This window comes from Pelecanus crispus, chromosome 15 (assembly GCF_030463565.1).
Source record: "Pelecanus crispus isolate bPelCri1 chromosome 15, bPelCri1.pri, whole genome shotgun sequence".
Classification (NCBI taxonomy): domain Eukaryota; kingdom Metazoa; phylum Chordata; class Aves; order Pelecaniformes; family Pelecanidae; genus Pelecanus; species Pelecanus crispus.
Window position 1 is genome coordinate 4654901 of NC_134657.1, and position 17031 is coordinate 4671931.

A 17031-nucleotide genomic window follows, 5' to 3' on the forward strand; every position below is an offset into this window, starting at 1 on the left:
TCATCGCTCAGCTCTTGTATTTTTACTATAAAGAGCAGACCAGTAATGGAGGCTGGTTCTAGCTACTCCTGTTTAAATTGCTGTGCAACCTGAACCCCATTCAGCCCTTCATCCTTGGCAGAAAACTACCTCTGGCACTTTCTCTCCCCTGCAATGGGAATCAAGACCAGGACTGTAGTCCAGGAAGGCCTTAGAGCAGCTGCCAACTAGTAACAAGTTCAAGCCATCCACCCACCCTTGGTGAGTACAGCAATGCCCAGGAGGGAAAGAGCTTCCTCAAACCTGTTACTAGCCTCCATGCAGCTAATTATTCCTTCTGTTTCTCTGAGCTCGCTCCAAATTTGTAAGTTCAGTGAGTGGCCAGTGATGACAGCAGGAAGACGAGGCTGTTTGCCACCTAAGTCGCAAACACTCTGTCCATACGTTCTTCCAGTTGACACCCTGATATGATTGGAGGCCAGGGGAGAACAGCATACTTAAAATACTTCATTTGCTATCTACTGTGTCAGTGACAAAGCAGTGGCAAAATACTGTACAAAATTGTAGCAGTTGATAAGTCACGGTTGGACTCGATGATCTTAAAGGTCTTTTCCAACCTAAATGATTCTATGAAAGTAGTTCTATATATAGTTTCCGAGTCACTGCAAATCACTGTTCTTTACAGGCAGTTTCAAATACTTCAGCACCTTGCAGTAGTGAAGACAGAGATCAGTGCCTGAATCAAGCACTCATTAACAATGCAGCACAAGATGGAGCAAGAGTTTGTGCATCTCTAGCTAGTTTCATCTGAGCACTTTATGACTGTCAGTCACCCCTGTGCTGAGAGCTGCCACAAGGTCTACATGCTGTTTAAGCTGCTAGAATGGTATTTGGCATGGCAGTCATCTCTCGGGCAATTGTGTCTACAGATTGATCATCCCTTCCACAAATGTATGAGGTCTGAGCTGTTATGCTGCAGGCTGCTGTGGCCAAGGACGCTGGGGATTGAAAAAGAGCCTGGTGGTTTGGGTAATGCCCAACAGGAGAAAACTAATGGGGCCTCGCATAGAATTGAGCACTGAACACTGGAAAGCAATCTTTGCAATGTCTCCAGGTGGGCAACTAAAATACTTGAGTAACTTTTCCTGAGATTAAGCTGGCTTTTGCCCAGGGCTAGGCAAGCAAGGCTGTTCATAAGCAAAGATCCACAAAGATGTTTGTCTAGACACGCTGCAGTCATGTTCCAGCATCTTATTAAGCTAGGAGCATATGAACAGGGATAGGCTTTGTCCCAAGTAACGTACAATGTAATATCAGTCAGAGCAGGTGGAGACAAGCGAGGGAACAGAGCCTGATGGTCTTTAGCACATCAATTGCTTAAGCCTCTTGGCGCCTTTTGAACTGTGTCAGACTCCCTGCTCTGTGCTTTACTTGTTGAACTAACTCAATTTTTAGAAGTTCAGAAAAGAGCTTTAAAAAATTAAGGGAAATCTCTTGCCTGTATCTCTCAAGCCCTTTCAGCCAGTTAATTGGCATGAGTGTTGTATTCATCCAGAGCTAATGTTATCAAGGCCTGGCTGAATTATTGATGGAGCTTGGCTGGAGCAAGAGACTGCTGAAGTAAGAATGACAATTCATCTTTCATCAGAGAACAGCAGCCTCAGTAAGCAGTCAAAAAAGTAATAACAAATGCCACTGAGTTCAGGGAGAGGAAAGTTCCTTTGATAAAATGGTGGGGGAAGAAGAGGGAAAAGTGTGGACAAAAGTGTGAAACAGCAGCTCAGGTCTAGCAAAAGATTCAGACAAAATGTTGTTAAAAAGTAAGATGAGAAATTTAACCAAGTTAAAAACTAAGAAGTCTAGGTGATGCTCTTTCCTGGTCATGTATGGGATGGAGTTAAGTGCTTTTAAAATATGCAAAAGGTGGGGAATTAGAGCCAGGGAATCTCAATTATAGCACAGTGATGTGTGAAGCAGATAAAGGCGAGGGAGATCATTATGAATGTTAGGGATCTCAGCGGCAGGCCTTGCAAGGACGCCAGTTGTGTGGCTCATGGGGTTGGAAGTGCGGGTGGTGAGGAGCGAGGGCTGGCCGGAGCAGGGACCCTGCAAGAGGGGGCTGCCCTCTCCTTGGTACTGAACGGCTGCAGCAGCAGCAGCAGCCCACGGCCAGGCATCTCGGGGAAGGAGTTTGCTTAACAAAACTAAATCTGTGTGTCAAGGTTAAGGGCAAGACGTTGCATGTGATGACCCTGCATGTGCTTCATCCCCCTTCAGCTGTAGGAAAGGAGTAACCAGAACCCCACGCTACGTGGAGCGCGTGAATTCCTGTTTAAAGCTCTCCCAGCCGAGCGGTCCCTTCTGCGGTGCTGGCAGCCCCGCATGTTAACGTCCCTGGTGAGCTCTTTCTGACTGAATTCCCACAAGGTGCAGTGCGTACGCGATCCCTCAGGAAATCCAAATGGTAAAGAAACATTTCCATCCAAGTCCTGCACAACCAATCTTGCCGCCAATGGGACGACTCTGGTTTAACAGAGGTCAGTTCATATGTCAGTAGGTGGTAACCCCAGGCATCCTCAGCCTGCTTCACAGCCTGAAACGCCTCCTACTTGGAGCCAGGCAAAACATTTTTAGTGGAAAATAGAGGTATTTTGAAATAGAAGTGTTTCATAGCATGTAGTTATTTTTGAGGAAGATTTTTGCTGTAATAACTGAAACATTTAACTTCGCATGCATTTTAAAATAAAAAAAGGTTTTGAGCACACCACTGAGGCATTACACTCGCCCTCCCTTCATCCTCCTGCAGTCCTTTTGGGGTCGACAGACAGGGAAGGTAGCACAACTCCCCCTGCTCCACCTCCCTCGAGAGCTGTAACAGGCTTGTAGTCGTGCGTGCTCTGACAGCAGCATCCCTGCGGTACTCCCCTCCTCCTCCCTGCACCTGCTCTGCAGCTCTTATCGGAGATGAGTGGGAGCAGTAGGCTCCAGCCCACGCTCATGCAGTCTATTCCTTCGGTTTGTTAGATTAGTGCCGATGAAAAGCCATGGCTGGCATGGCCACCTGCATGCTTCTCAGAGGCCCCTGGGGAGCGCAGTGCGAGGGACTACTGCAGGCCTGATAAATGAGCTGTGATTTCAGGCCCATGAACAAATTGGTTTCCCCTTCCAGGAAGGCTCACAACTGTCAGCTGACTATTGCTTTATTTATGGCATTGGCCTTTGCAACTAGGGACTCTTGAGGGCAGAGAGAAAGGGTTCCAATGACAGGAAAGCAGAAGCATTTGAACCCTTCAGCTGCAGCTGAGTGCCTCACCTTTGGGAACCAGACTTTCTTCTGGAAGCCTGATGCAATTCTGCTGCGTGCTTCAAGACACGGTGATCTGAACCCAGACCAGGCAACATGTGGGCAGAAGATGGCAAATATCCAGGCCACAGAGGAAAGCAATTGAGAAATTATCTCATTCCTTAATGTGGCGTTTGGTGCCAGACATAGTCTTAACTTTTGTATTCCAGCAATGCCCAGTCTTTGCTGCTGTACAGACGCACTGAGGAGAGCTCAAGGACCTCTTTCTTGAAAGATAAAACCTCTCCCATTGCACGTTGCTTGTGCACCCTTAATCACAAAAAGATGGAGGTTGTCTTCTGTGATAATGTAAGCATATTCTGCTGTACTTCTGAACCCACTCTGCGTCTCTGCTGATGCCACGCTAACTGTGAGCCAAATCCTTGGATATCCAGGCCTTTTCAAGCTACTGTGTGCTGAACTTCCTTCTGGAGCATCCCCACCCTTGCCAGGTTCCCATGAATGTGTTCACGGGTATGCTGATTTCAGATAGATCTACCCTCACTGTAAAGTGGTAGAAACCCGCTCAGACCATGTGCAACTCTGGACAGAAGAGAACATCAAGGAAGAAGACTTCTCGAGGGGTGAGTCAGATAACAGAGAGAGAAAAGTGGTAAGAGGTAGTCAAGGAAAGAATTGTCAGAAATGTTTATTCCTCCAAGGGAAGACCTTTAACCTTTCCTGTACACAGTGATAGCATTTAAGGGTTGGCAAAAAAGATAACTGGGGCCTTCTTAAAGGTCAGACAGCCAATGCAACAGGGAGTAGGGAACAGTAGGAATGAAGAACAATCTGATGCTATATGTTGAACTCTTTCCAGTTACTAAAAAGAGCAAGTTTTATCACCACAGAGTTATTTTACTTCCTGAGAAGGAGATGGTGGCGAGAAGGGCACTAGAGAAGATGGAGGAATCTGGAAAAGAGGTGTCTGATATTGAGGGATGCTATAGCAGAGCCTGGAGGGAACCTGTTTGGATTTAGAGATCCAGTCCTACTGTAGACACTAGAGTGTAAGTGCTTTGATGTGTCCCTATTCCCCTCCCTCCCAGCTGGGAAGACACCCAGCCTTGCCCAGGCTGGAAGTACAAGTTTTGGCTGCACTGTGCTCGTCAGCAGGGCCACAGGTTTGGTGCTGGCAGAACCCCTCTCCAAAGCCAACCCTCTCAAGAGGTAACAACTGTTTTATTACTGCCCTTTAATCCCAGGACAGATTTGTGGCAGCCTGGTCACAGTTTACATCCCTGTGGGCCACCCTAGAAGCTGATCTCTGGCTCAGCACATCATCCCTTTTTTGGCAGAAGAGCATTGTCATACTTGTAACCCCGTTCACTCAATGAAGCTTTACAGAAAACAGCCCATTTAGAAGGCAAAGCTGCAAACAAAACCATATTTATTAGAACAAGCAGTTTGGTTAGACCAGATGGCCCCCAGCATGGAGACCGGGCTGCACTGCTGCTGTCTGTCTAGCTTTTGGGCTAGTAGGCCCACGAGGTTTAGTCCTGTCTCGTAACCAACAGTACAGGATTTACCTTCTGCCTGCCTGTCAGCCCAGGCACATCTCACACTCACAGGTACCTGCCCTTCGTTCCTCTTGAGCAACCAAGTGTGCTTTCTCCATTTGCTATTCTCCCACTTTTACCTCTCCCGGAGCAAATCGGCTGCGGGTCATTTGGCAAGTCCCTGTGATTTGTCTGCTTGCTGGAGCCTGGTACTTCACTGCTCTCTGTCTCGAGTCCCAGACTGGCTGGGAAGTGTTTGACAGAATCCATTACAAAGGGCTAACACAGCAATTCTGATAAACTAGCAAGATCAGTTTAAAAGGAAACAGATAATGTTTCATCTGAAACTGGCGCATGAAAGCCAGCTCTCACAAGGTGGGGGTGAGAAACAATGAGGTTACAAAGTTTTCTGAGGAAAATTCATTTCTAGAAACTGCTAGATTGTCACCTTTCCCCACAAGTCCATATGAGTCAGAAAAGGTTTTTTCTTTGTATCTTTCAGTGAGGGAATCCGGCATTTCTTTTCAAATATGCATGGAAGTGATGGCATCTTTTCCTTCAAGAGCATCCAGGGTGGTATAACTGGCATTCAGAGTTGGATTATTTGCAGGCATAGCTTCATCATGGTGTTTCCAGGGACTGTAATGCTGGTAAGTGGTAGAAGTGGGGAACAGGGGTTTATGCCTTCTGTTCTTAGTTCTGCCACAGCATCCCCTTGACCAAGTCACCACTCTGTGGGTTTTTTTAATGGGATAAATTAGGATAAATTAGGTTAACAATTTACCTTTTGTTTTTAGGGTCAGAAGAGGACTTGCCCTGAGGCAAGTGCTTCTGGAGAGAGGGCTAGTGGTGAGATGGGATCTTAGCTCTGTCTCTGCATCTCACAGGCATGTGACAGTGGATGCCATCCCCGCATAATGGGGACAATGCAAAGCAGATAGCAGTGCTTAATAGCACCTTCTGCTGGCCCACAAACTGATCTCACTGGTAGGACAGCATTTTGGGCAAAGGGAGAAGCATTATTAACAACAGCTAACCAGAGATCAGAAATGGTAGGAACTTTTCCAAGCAGCCTGCAGTCAGTGCCAGCATACCATGAGCCTTTTTCTGAAGCCTCACTGAGCAGAGTAGCACTAGCTCCGGCCAGCCTTTCAGTACTTTGTTTTCCCTTTAATACATTTAAACGCAACATCTGCAAGTCAGGATTCACTGTCTTGACCTATATTTCTGGGATAGGTTCAAGACATATTGAAACAATACTAGGAACAAAAACCAGTAACCTCCAGCCGGCTTCCAGGTAGCCTTACGTACATTTGCAAGACAGATTATATTACTGCACAGCTGCAGCCTGTGTCCCCGTGTTACCATAAAGGGAAAGCCAGGCATACTGGTGTTCCACAGTGAGATGCATCACTGGATGCAGAGATCCATATCCAAATACCCCTAGAGTCTGGAGCTGTTTGGACACACAGGCTGAGGGTCCAAGCCCATATCTAAGTACTGGTGGCCAGAAGTTTTACCTCTTCCCTCTGAATCATCTAGCATTGGCCAGAGGTTTGTGCATGCTGGTGGCCTATTCTATCCAACATTATGTTCCCAAGTAGAATTCAGCTAACTAGGAGAGGCACAGATAGTGTCTACAATTTCTCAGGGTGAAGAAACATTATGTTACTGGAGAGTCCCAAACCTTTGCTTCCTCAGTCTCTGCAGGTCTGGCACATGGAAAGCCCAGAGGCACTGAAGTATCCCACTCAAGCAGCCAAGTGTTAACAACCTCTCCAAAGTCTAATTTGCCTTTGATATAGACTTAATTGTTTGCGTCACCCACTGGGCTAGGGGGAGGGCTATAAAAGGGGCTGCAGCCATTGTCTGAGGCAGAAGAGAGCCCAGAAACAGCTCCCTCTCCCAGTCTTCCTAATTCAGCGCAGTAGTCACAGCCTGTACATCATGCAGCTGGTGGCCAGCCTGGTGTCCGTTCTGCTGCTGGTGTGGAGCGTGAGAGCCACCGCACTGCCCGGCGAAGAGAGACTCGCAATACAGAACACTAGGGTGAGTATAATGCACCCTGTGCAGGAGCTGGGTGAGGTGGGAGCACATAGAAGCAGGCTGGAGGCAGGGGAGGGGTAATAAGGGCAATTAGGCTTTACCTGATGCAAACAACTCTTCCACCCCTCTGTATTCCAAGGCACTACAGCTTCATGCACTGCTGAAGCATGGGCTATTACTACAGCTTACTAGCCAGTTTATTTAGGAAAGGTACCAGGGCAGATGCCAGAGAGCTGCAAAAGTGAAGTCTGAGCTAAGCAAAAACTGGCAAAAAGAACAGAGCAGAGAGGAGAGGGAAAAGGAGAAAATAATACTGCTGAAAGAGTGCAGCATGAGAGAATAAAGCATAGTACTAGGGAAGGAGAGAAAAGATACGTAATTGGTAAAATGATCAAGGGAGAAGATATTTTAAATAGGACTCATGGGAAGGACAAATGTTTAAAAGATGGGTTCAGTAGGAAAGTAACAGAGGAATAATAAATGAAGTAATTATATCAGAATAAAATTGCTTTTTCCAGAGTAGTATTCACAAGGGGAGTTATACTGACATAGTTCTGCTAGAATAATTACACTCTGAACCAGCACAGCTCTATGCAGTGGCAGAACTTATTATAGCAATATAATTATCCTACCAACTGGCAAAACTGTAATATTATAATGGCTATAGCACTATAATAACTTTGTTTTGCTGGACTATTTCCCTAAGAGGCCAAAGGGGTAGGAAGCAATAGCATAACATAATCACAAGCAAGTGCTCTGTTCCACTTGCCCTTGCCCCGCAGTTTTCTCACCTGCATGTTCCTTGCCATCCCTGAGGTTCCTCTGAGCTGTGGTTAGTCACCCTGCACTCTGCCAGTCCAGTTCGCAGCGGTTCCAGTTCATAAGGCTGCTGTTATTTCAGTCCTGCAGAGGAGCAAGCCAGAGAAGTGAAGGATCCCAGTGTTGGTTTCAAAGGCACTAACTTCTCCTTTGTGCGTATCCACATCATTTTTTGTCTTAGCATTGGCTCCAGCTCATCCATCAGTGTCTTACTGCTTCAGGAGTGGGTTCACATTCCATTAACAACAAAACTGGCTGCGAGAAAGAAAAGTATACAGCGTGAGGTGCTAGGGCTAGCATTCTGTTAGAGATCAGGGCTTCTGCATCTGGCTGCGATTAACCCTTCTGGGGATAACTGTAAACTTTCAGCTGTACATTCTTACAATAACAAATCCAGTACTTAAAAAGTAAACTCCTTATGGTGCAAATCCTAGCTGCTGGGGAAGAAAGAAACAAGATGTAGGGAATAAATCAGTAAATAAGGCTTTGGTAAAAATGAATTCAAGTGTCATGACTCTTAAGTCTTCTATATGCTATTGCTTACAAAATAATGATATAATAGACATAATGATTTTCTTTAGAGCATTCTACAAACTGAAAAATTGTTAGATACTGAGGAGAACCAATCCCTACCACCTACCACCACTGCTGTAACGCAGACAAATGTTTTAAGAATGAAGAATATTGGGATTTTACATATAAACGACCATAAAATGCATAACAATGCAAAAGAAAGATCTGCACATTCTCAAGCACTGGTGGACGTAGTACAGGGAATTGAGCAGCTACCCAAAGGCGTGCCACAACGCACCTATGCTAAGATCTGTAGCTGCTGCCAAAGAGTCTTGATCTCTTGCAGCTCGGGAACAGCTATAAGCAGAAAGGATGTTAGCAATGGATTAGTGCAGGGGAAGAGCTGCCTAGTTTCACAAACAGCCACAGCTGATCATGCGTAAGGAATATCCCCTAACAGCAGCTGAGCTTTGCCTTCCCCACCCCTGAGTCTGAAGCTGCTGGCTCTGCTTGGAGCAGGTTATTTCAAAATATAGCACTTAGAGTTAGGAAAGAATCTTATGAGGAAGTCATGACGCAGGAGACACATTTAGCTGGGTTCCCCAGTCCCAGTCCCTCTCCCAAAGGTTCAAGACGTTTCTGTATTTGCAGCACAGGAGTAGGAATCAGGATGGGCAGAAGCTGGCTTTTATCTTTTCTTCTCCTCCAAACATAGCATGTAATTTTTCTGTGCCTCAGTTTTTCTTGTGTGAAAGCAGGGTTAGTTAACAGAGCTAAGGAAGTGATTAAAAAATATCCATAAACATTCTGTAATGTAAACTCAAAATAATTGCTCCTGCCTGTATTTATCTGTCTCTTGAGTTGCTCACCAAGTGGACCTTAGCGAATGCTGGTACTGACAGAGCCAGCGGATAGATACAGCACTCCCAGCAGTAAACATGGCATTTGTGAGAAGTGACGTGGAAATGTGCTTCCCAGATTCCCATCTGCATGGGAAACAGGATCTGTTCCTGTCAAACCATCTATCCCAGCTTGTCCAGTACCAGCTGTCTCCACTAATGAGTCACAGAGACCAGGAATACTCAGGCAAGAGGTAATTCCTCAGATTTGCTGGATGTAAAGTTAGGAGAAACAAGATAACTCACAGCTTGTTACTGATGGAAATCCCTCAAGCCCCAAACCACAGGCTCTTTTGTATACTGCTATGGCAGAGGGATGGATCTCCACAACTCCTCTTTCATTCTGCCCTCCCCCAAGGTCAGGGTATTGAAATAAGGGTTCTTGTTCTTGAAATACAAGCTGCCTGTCTGCACTGATTAAACGTTTTGCTCCAGATACTTCGGGCATCTCTCTCCCCACCAACCCAGCCCTCTCCTTTGTTACATTTCATTCTCAGCATTTTACTGTGGGTTGCAGCCCTGAGTGTGCTTAATTTAATATTGCTCAGGACTCTGTGCCTCTTCCCTGACCTTCCTACAGCGGATGCTGGGCAGCCAGAGCAGCGAAGGGAGCACAGGCTTAACTAGGAGAGAAGGCAGTTTGGCATTCAATGAAATTTAATTAGTGCAGGCAGCAAGGGACTTCACAACTAATTCATGCCTATTTGTTAGCAGCTCTTTTCCAGTTATGACATGACACATGTGCCTCTCCCTGTCCAGACCGCTGAGCTGGACTGGGGACAGGAGAAGGGAGGAGTGACCTCTGCAGCCACAGATTCCTCCGCTCCAGCACAGCTCTGCCGATAGGAAAAGCATCGGCTCCGAGGACGGGGCACCAGGGGAGGCAGGGAAACGAGAAGGGGTCCCACAGGGGATGTTCGTGCCCAGCAACAACCCCCTGCCTTGATGGCCATGGGGGACTGGGCCTCCGTCCATCACTTTCCCCTGCTCTCTGCCCACAGGAACAGAGCACAGTCCGGAAAGACGCCATCCTGAAGATGCTGGCGGGCCTGCTGGACAGCATGGACGCAGGGCATGAGGTGGCCTCCCCAGATGTGGAAGAGGAAGGCAAGCTGGAGGAGGAGCGGGCGGTGCTGGGGCGGCTTGCCCAGCTATCACAGCGGGACCGCAAGGCCCCCTGCAAAAACTTCTTCTGGAAAACCTTCACCTCCTGCTAGTGCCACCTGGCCTGGCCCCGCTGGGCCACCTGCCCACAAACAACCCCGCGTCCCCTTGGCCGCCCTGTCCCCCAAGCTCCCCTCCTTTACTTCTCCACCCCTGAGAATAAAGCATGGCGCCTCGGGGACTTGTCTCTGCCTCTCTGCGCCTGCTGGGCCGGGCTGGGGTGGGGTGGGGTGGGGCAGGCGTGGACGGGCGGGGGGCCGTCAGAGGTGGCGGCCATCTTGTGGGGCGGCCATGGTGGGCGGCGGCCATCTTGTGGGGCGGCCATGGTGGGCGGCGGCCATTTTGAAAAGGGGCCTCGCAGCGGCAAGGGGCTCAGGGTGTGCGGCGAGGCTGTGGCCGGTGCTGAGGCTCTCGCCCCCGCCGGGAGGAGCCCCACGGTGGGAGCAGGGGCGCAGCTGCCCTTAAAGCTGCTGCAGCTGCCCCCTTGGCCTCTGAGGGACCAGGTGGGTGTGTGCATCCCCTCTGTGCCAGGGTGGGCAGGGTGAGGCCACAGCTGCTGGGCAGCAGGGATTGTGCCCCGTGGGGAGGGCCCTCTGTGCTAGCCCCCGGTCAGGGGAAGGTGCCATGTGGCGATCTGGAGAGGATGGTTTGGTCCCAGGCATGTGGCAGAGCAGCCCCCTGTGCTCCTTTCGATGCTGGCTGTGACTTGGGGGTGGCTGAAGCACCCAGGCAGTGCTCCACAGGAGGGGGATGCAGGTGTATTGGATGGGAGTTGCTGGGGATGTGGCAGGGGGAGACGTGCTCAGAGCTTGGCCCTGGCCCACTTTTGGTTTAACAGCAGGTATCTGCAGGTGGTTCCCAGAGTGCTCTGGGGGTGCATGTGCAGCTGAAAGGCTGGGCTCTGCATCTGAAACCGATTGAAATAAAGCAGCTGTGATCCCGGGGCCAACAGCTCTGACTGCTCTGGTTCTCTGGTTTCTTAGTGTCTTGTCATCTTGCTTAAAAAAAACCAAAACCACCTGATTTCTCTTTACTCATCTTCTTGGGTGCCATTTGTTGCCTGGAGAGTAGTAGGGCTTGTCGTTTTATTTCTTTTGGCTTGCTGAGGAGCTTTCTGAACCTTAGTTTTAGAACTGACAGTGTAGAGATAAGAAAGGTGGACATGTCTGAGTTCAGCACAGATATTTCTCTCTAAAGGAGACTTCTGAGGCCTTCGTCTCACATGCTGGCAAAAAGGTATGAAGTTCAGTTGTTCTATTTGCTTTAATTCTTAGTATTAACAAGGTGAGTTTCAGAGCTGGGAATGACCACACAAAAATAGCAGGCTTCTGAGCCTGTCTCTGAGGCCTGACTGGCCACTGGTGAGAACTAGAAGGTAGTTATCTGTAGTGGCTTGCTTTTGAACCTTTACATTTTGTTTTTGGAGGCTAGTGACCATGAGGCCTCTCATCTCAACAGCAGCATTTTGGATTAATCAGCAGCCAGCCTGTTTTCTTACAGTTGAAGTAATGCTTCCAACTCCCCCGCTCTCCCTGAATAATGAGTGATACAACCACTCCGGCACCTAGATGGGCTGGCTTGCTGCTGCCACTTTGCTCTGTGTCACGCTGCATTTTCACTGCGTCATTTGCCATAGAAATTTCTGGCTGTGTGTCTCTGGCTTGCAGGAGGAGTTAGAGCCCTGTGGCTTGTTTTATTTTTCACTCCATAATGAAAAATAAGATCCTTGCTGGGGCAACTCAGCGACTCGGTATTGGGTAATGGGATATGGAGCTTTCCAACTGTGTTCCCTGGAGCACTCGGCTAGGGTGCAAGAGACCTGGTTTTATGCCTTACTTTGCTGCTGGCATGAGCATTTTATCATTACCTCCCTTTCAATACCTCAGTTTCGCTATCTTTAAAATGAAGTGATAGCTCTTGTCTCCTTTTATAATTTTGACAAGTGCTGTATAAGAGTTAATGATAGCTGTTACTGTTACTAAGACCTGTGTAGCAGTATGAGACCAACCAGGGTGCTAGTATCTTAGAAGTGTTCTCATAGGAGTTGCCTTATTATCCACCATTAATTGTTGTCTGTGATAATAATGTTCAAGACAATGTGTAATGAAAATGAGAAACCCCACAGCACATGGACATAGAGATTGCCCCTAATAGAGACTGCCTGTTCAACAAACTGTGTATGCTGTGTTATTTAGTGGTTCCTGGAGAAGAGAGTAGTCCGTCTACTCTCAAAGTTGGAAGTAAATTTGGAAGTTGAACTCTTTTTTCATCCCTACAGATGGATCCTGCTAGTGTAGGCTGAGGCATGCTGGCTGAGCACCAAGCAGGAAGTCTGCACTGCCAGTGCACGTGCTGTGGATAGGGGCCAACGCAGTTGAGGCAGCTTCTTTCATCAGTGCTGAAATCAGTGAGTTGGATTTAATTTCGCAGTTTCTTTGGTAAGTCAATGTGCTGAGGCTGAAGCAATGTGAGATCCTGCCTAATGATGGCTTTTAATATTAGGGAGCGTAGCATGATAAATCAGATTCAGTGGGAGGGGCTTAACAAAGGGTTATAAATAATGTGTCATATATGGGCATTTTCTATTTAAACTTTGACAAAAGAATTGTGACTCTTATAATCGTATGTGTCAAGTAGAAGGGAGTGAGAGTATGTTACTTCTTTTTTAGATGCAATAGCCAATGCATTTTAAAATCTTGTCACAGTTCAGAATAATTGTGTATGTGTATAAGTAAGTGAATAATACCTATGAGCTATCTCCAGATTTTTAAAAAAGTGAAAAAGACACATTAAAAAGTAGAAAAGATGTCAGGAGGCAAACTTTTAAAGTCAGCTAGCACACACAATGCTGACCATACCTAATTCAATGCATGGTCCAGGGTATTCACTGTATTTTTATTATTTTTTTTTGTTTTATCTTCAAGCTATCTCACGCTTATGCATCAAGCTGCAGGCAAGTGAAAAAATTACCATGGGGACAAGCTCAGCTGTGAACCTACAGCGTATTCAGTACCCAGGGGTAACTCCGTGTGTGCATATCCTATGCCATGATAAATGTGAAGTAGTCCAAGGTAGCTTATTCCTCGATGAAAAAAAGAGGAATCTCATTTACTCTGAGATCAAAGCATGTGCATACATGGACAGATACAGCAGAGGAACTAGGGATGTATTACTTTGCAACTTAGCACCCTCCATGGTGACTTGTTTGTATGTGCTTTTAGTAGTGAAGATCTTGTTTTAATATATACAGTCGGGTAAGCTAGCAGGGAATCAATACTTCACTGTGCGCATTTTCAGCCTCGGACAAAGGAGAGAATTGCAATCTGACCAGATTTCACAAAGATACTGTCTGTCTGCAGGTAGCTGGCAAATGGAGTTAAATTTAGTGGGAACACAACAGTACTGCCTAGTCTAGTAGTCCTATGTCTGTCATTCCCAAACAATGTGTGGCCTGTGAGGCACCTTTAGCATTGATTACAGCTACAGAAAATTAAGGTTAAACCTAGTATTGCAGGGACAATGAAGCATAAGGTTGCACAGGGTGTCTGTTGTCTTACATTGTTACCATATTTGGCTCTGTTCAGAAATGCTGAACGTATGTTTGAAAAGCAGTGAGTCCATTTATTAAAAAAAAAAAATCTGTTTTGAGGTTTCTGGCATATAAGTAGTCAGATACAAACTGGGAAAATAGTAACTGGGTTTGCACTAGAGGGGAATCTTTCCTCCACTGAGTCAAGTGAATTCTGCTGTTGCTCTTGGTCACACATTAATGTGGTGGCTCACAGAATGTGTTCTGACGGCATGCTTGGTTTTGACAACAAACTTGACACAGAAGCGCTGCTTTTATTTATCTTGCCTGGCAGTGTGGGCTAGGAGATTTACCTTTTGCCTTGGGCTTGGTGGTGGGAGATACGGATCCAGGAAACACTGCTCTGTGTCTTGTTCTAACCATGATGCCACATGTATCTCTGCCTGTGGCTCTGCTGACTTTCCTGCCACACTAGGTTTTGTTGAGTAGAATAACAGCATAGGTCAAATAAGGTATTTGTTGACTGTCTATTTGTTACTTAATGTAAATAGTTTGTTCAGTGACCTTGTTCTCTGAGCTCTGAAAGCCTCTCTTGCTTGTGAAGTGGGCTTTGTAGATTTAACTTCAGTTACTTCTCTCAGCTCCTGTATTCACAAAACCCTCAGTGACAGCAGGCTGTAAATGCATTTTATATTCCATAAAGACTCACAGTGAAAGAAGCTATTACCTTGACCACTCAGAATGTACAGCAGCTTCATGTAAGACGTGTAACATAGGAAATCCTGAGTACAAATGACCTCTTGGTGAATTGGGAAGACCTCTTACATGGTGGATTTTTCCTGTCTTTGCTGAACCCTGATAGAACTTGCAGGGATTTGTGAGGAGGATGCCAGGGAGCGCGAGGGAGTTGCCAGAGCACTGTAGTTTTTGTAGATTAGGTCAGAAGGACAGGCAGTGTTAATGTGTTGTGCTTTTTGGTGAAACTGTAGTGTGAAAGTCTGTATGCTGTAAATGCCCAAGAGATGGGAAATCAGAAGGTGCTCTCTACTGTTCCAACAAGATTTAAGAGATGTAGCTTTTCCTCAGAGATTCATAGGGAGTTACAGTCAGAGTTACCATTAAGGCAGTAGATAATGAAGTGCAGGCAGGTAAAAATCAGTTATCCAGAGACACACAGCAAACTGGGACTTGTCAGCACAGGGGGAACTTTCAGGATTAAGATTCTGACAGAGCATTAGTGCAGAATATCGGTTGTGGTTAAAGTTGCTTTTTATTTCATGATAATCACTGAGCCTTTAAAGCATGAGATATTTGCGAGTCAAAGGGCCTGTGTCACGTAAGCGAGACAGGAGCTAATGGACAACAGCAAGCACACTGCTGTTAATCAGCTTGTGTGAATAAGCCCTTTGCAGAAGCCTGGGAATACAACCAGAGACTCTAGAAGCTATCAGCCTGTAACCCAGACTGCTGAGGAGCAGCTGTACCCCGTGCAAAGGGAGATCAGTTTAACTACCTGTGCTGAGCCTGTGAGCCTTCTTGTAACAGCCATGTCTCATCTGTGTATTCCTCTTGAGGACTCCAGCACCTTTGGATCTGACTGAGCTCTCACTCTTAGATTTGTATCTCGTTTTGCAGCCTTGGCAGGGAGGTACCAGATGAAAAAAAAGTCAGCACTTCAGTCCCTTAAGACAGGAGCTTTGGAGAGAGCTGTTTGAATCTAGATTCAAACCTTCCAGCATGTCTGCTTCCCACTTGTTAAAATGATATAGGGCTCATACAAAGTCTCAGAGGAAGCATTTGGGAGGTGAAGGAAATCTGAACAATTCAAATCCCTGTCTTCCACCTCCCCAGAGAATGTCTTAGTCTTAAGTAGTAGGCTGGGCTGGATAAAGGTTGTTGTCTAGCAGGACTGTGGCACACAAGGGAATAAGTAGCTGTGCCAGAGGAGAGAGCCTACTGGTTCCCTGGGCTCAGGGCATTCAGCTGGGAATGAGGAATTTCTATTCTAGTGGTACTTTGGGGACCTGGAGGACTCTTGTTTTAAACCAATTAATGTTTAGTGTAAAACAAACAAACAAACAAAAAAAAGGCAGTCTTTATAGCTGGGACCTTGTTGAATTTGGCTTGAAGTCAGGCCAACTTCCTATTGTAAGACTGTTTGCTGGTTAGGTAAGGCTGCTGTTAAAAATGTCTTCAATTTCACTGGGCCATGCTTGGCTGGTGTATTTTAGTCTCTTCTTGACAGAGAGGAAGAAGCCAAGGATTTATGGCTGTGGAAAGCTGCCCACTCCTGACTTTACATTCCAGAAACTGTCCAGGAGACTTTTGGTCCCTTAGATGATGATTTTGGAGTCCATCATTTTGGACACACTGTAGCTTCAGTCACTGTTGCATAGAAGGAAGAGTCTTCAAATCTGGTTGATTTTGCTGTGACTTTATTTATTTATTTGAACAAGAGTAGATTGTCTACATAGCACTGGGTGTATTGGTCTGCTGAACCTAGCACAGGCAGCAGCTTAATTAATAGAGAAAGGGAAAGGAGAGTATTTCTGTGATAATATTTTATACACAGCTTTTAACTCTTCCCATTGGGACAAGACTCTGTGCAGGGAGTCCCCTGCTCAGAGTGAAACTCAGAGGTCAGGACATGTTTCCACACAAGCCTTTTTTTCCTCTGAGAGCTCTGCCTCTGTCCTTGGCCTTGTGCTGCTCATCTTGTCAGAGGTAAATCAGTCCCATGGTGAGAGGTGCTCTGCCAGAAGCTTAGGTGCAGGTGTACAGACAGGGAGCTGCAGCTGCCTAAAAAGCTGTGGATTTACACTTCAGGAGCCCAGAACCATGGGGAGCAAACAGCAGTCTTTGTGCTCTGAAATACTGGCTTGCAAACAATGCTCATCTTCATCTGTGAACTGATGAATTTACCCACTGCTGGGAGCCAGTGGGCTGGAAAGCGCCTTATGATTGCTCCCTCCAAAAAGGATAACTGAACCTTGTTCAGTGCTGGAAGGCAGCTTGTCATGCCATGGGACAGAATGGGCTAGAAGCAGAAAAACTGAGAAGGGCCACTGGTGGCCTTTTGCTCCATTCCAGAATAAAAATGGGAATGTCTCCATATTGCAAAGCTGTCTAAATAGTGTGTGACTCAGAAGCTGTGCGAGAGGGTACATAAACCCGGTAGAGTGAGGTAAGGGAATGTCCTCGCTCCCTTTAACCATTCAGTTACAGGCAGGCTTGCATTTT

General features: G+C 46.6%; 1 protein-coding gene across 1 annotated transcript; it reads left to right on the plus strand.

Annotated features, from left to right (window-relative positions):
• Positions 1 to 6698: 6698 nt before the first annotated feature.
• CORT (cortistatin) lies at positions 6699 to 10315 on the plus strand. The gene is made up of 2 exons (XM_009484184.2): positions 6699 to 6870; positions 10100 to 10315. Exons 1-2 carry the CDS (start codon positions 6769 to 6771, stop codon positions 10313 to 10315), a joined length of 318 nt encoding a protein of 105 aa, XP_009482459.1. The 5' UTR covers positions 6699 to 6768.
• Positions 10316 to 17031: the final 6716 nt, after the last annotated feature.

Coding starts and splice junctions, on each gene's coding strand:
- CORT (XM_009484184.2), top strand. CDS start 6,769: ATGCAGCTGGTGGCCAGCCTGGTGTCCGTTCTGCTGCTGGTGTGGAGC. Junction 6,871..10,099: donor TCGCAATACAGAACACTAGG/GTGAGTATAATG, acceptor CTCTGCCCACAG/GAACAGAGCACAGTCCGGAA.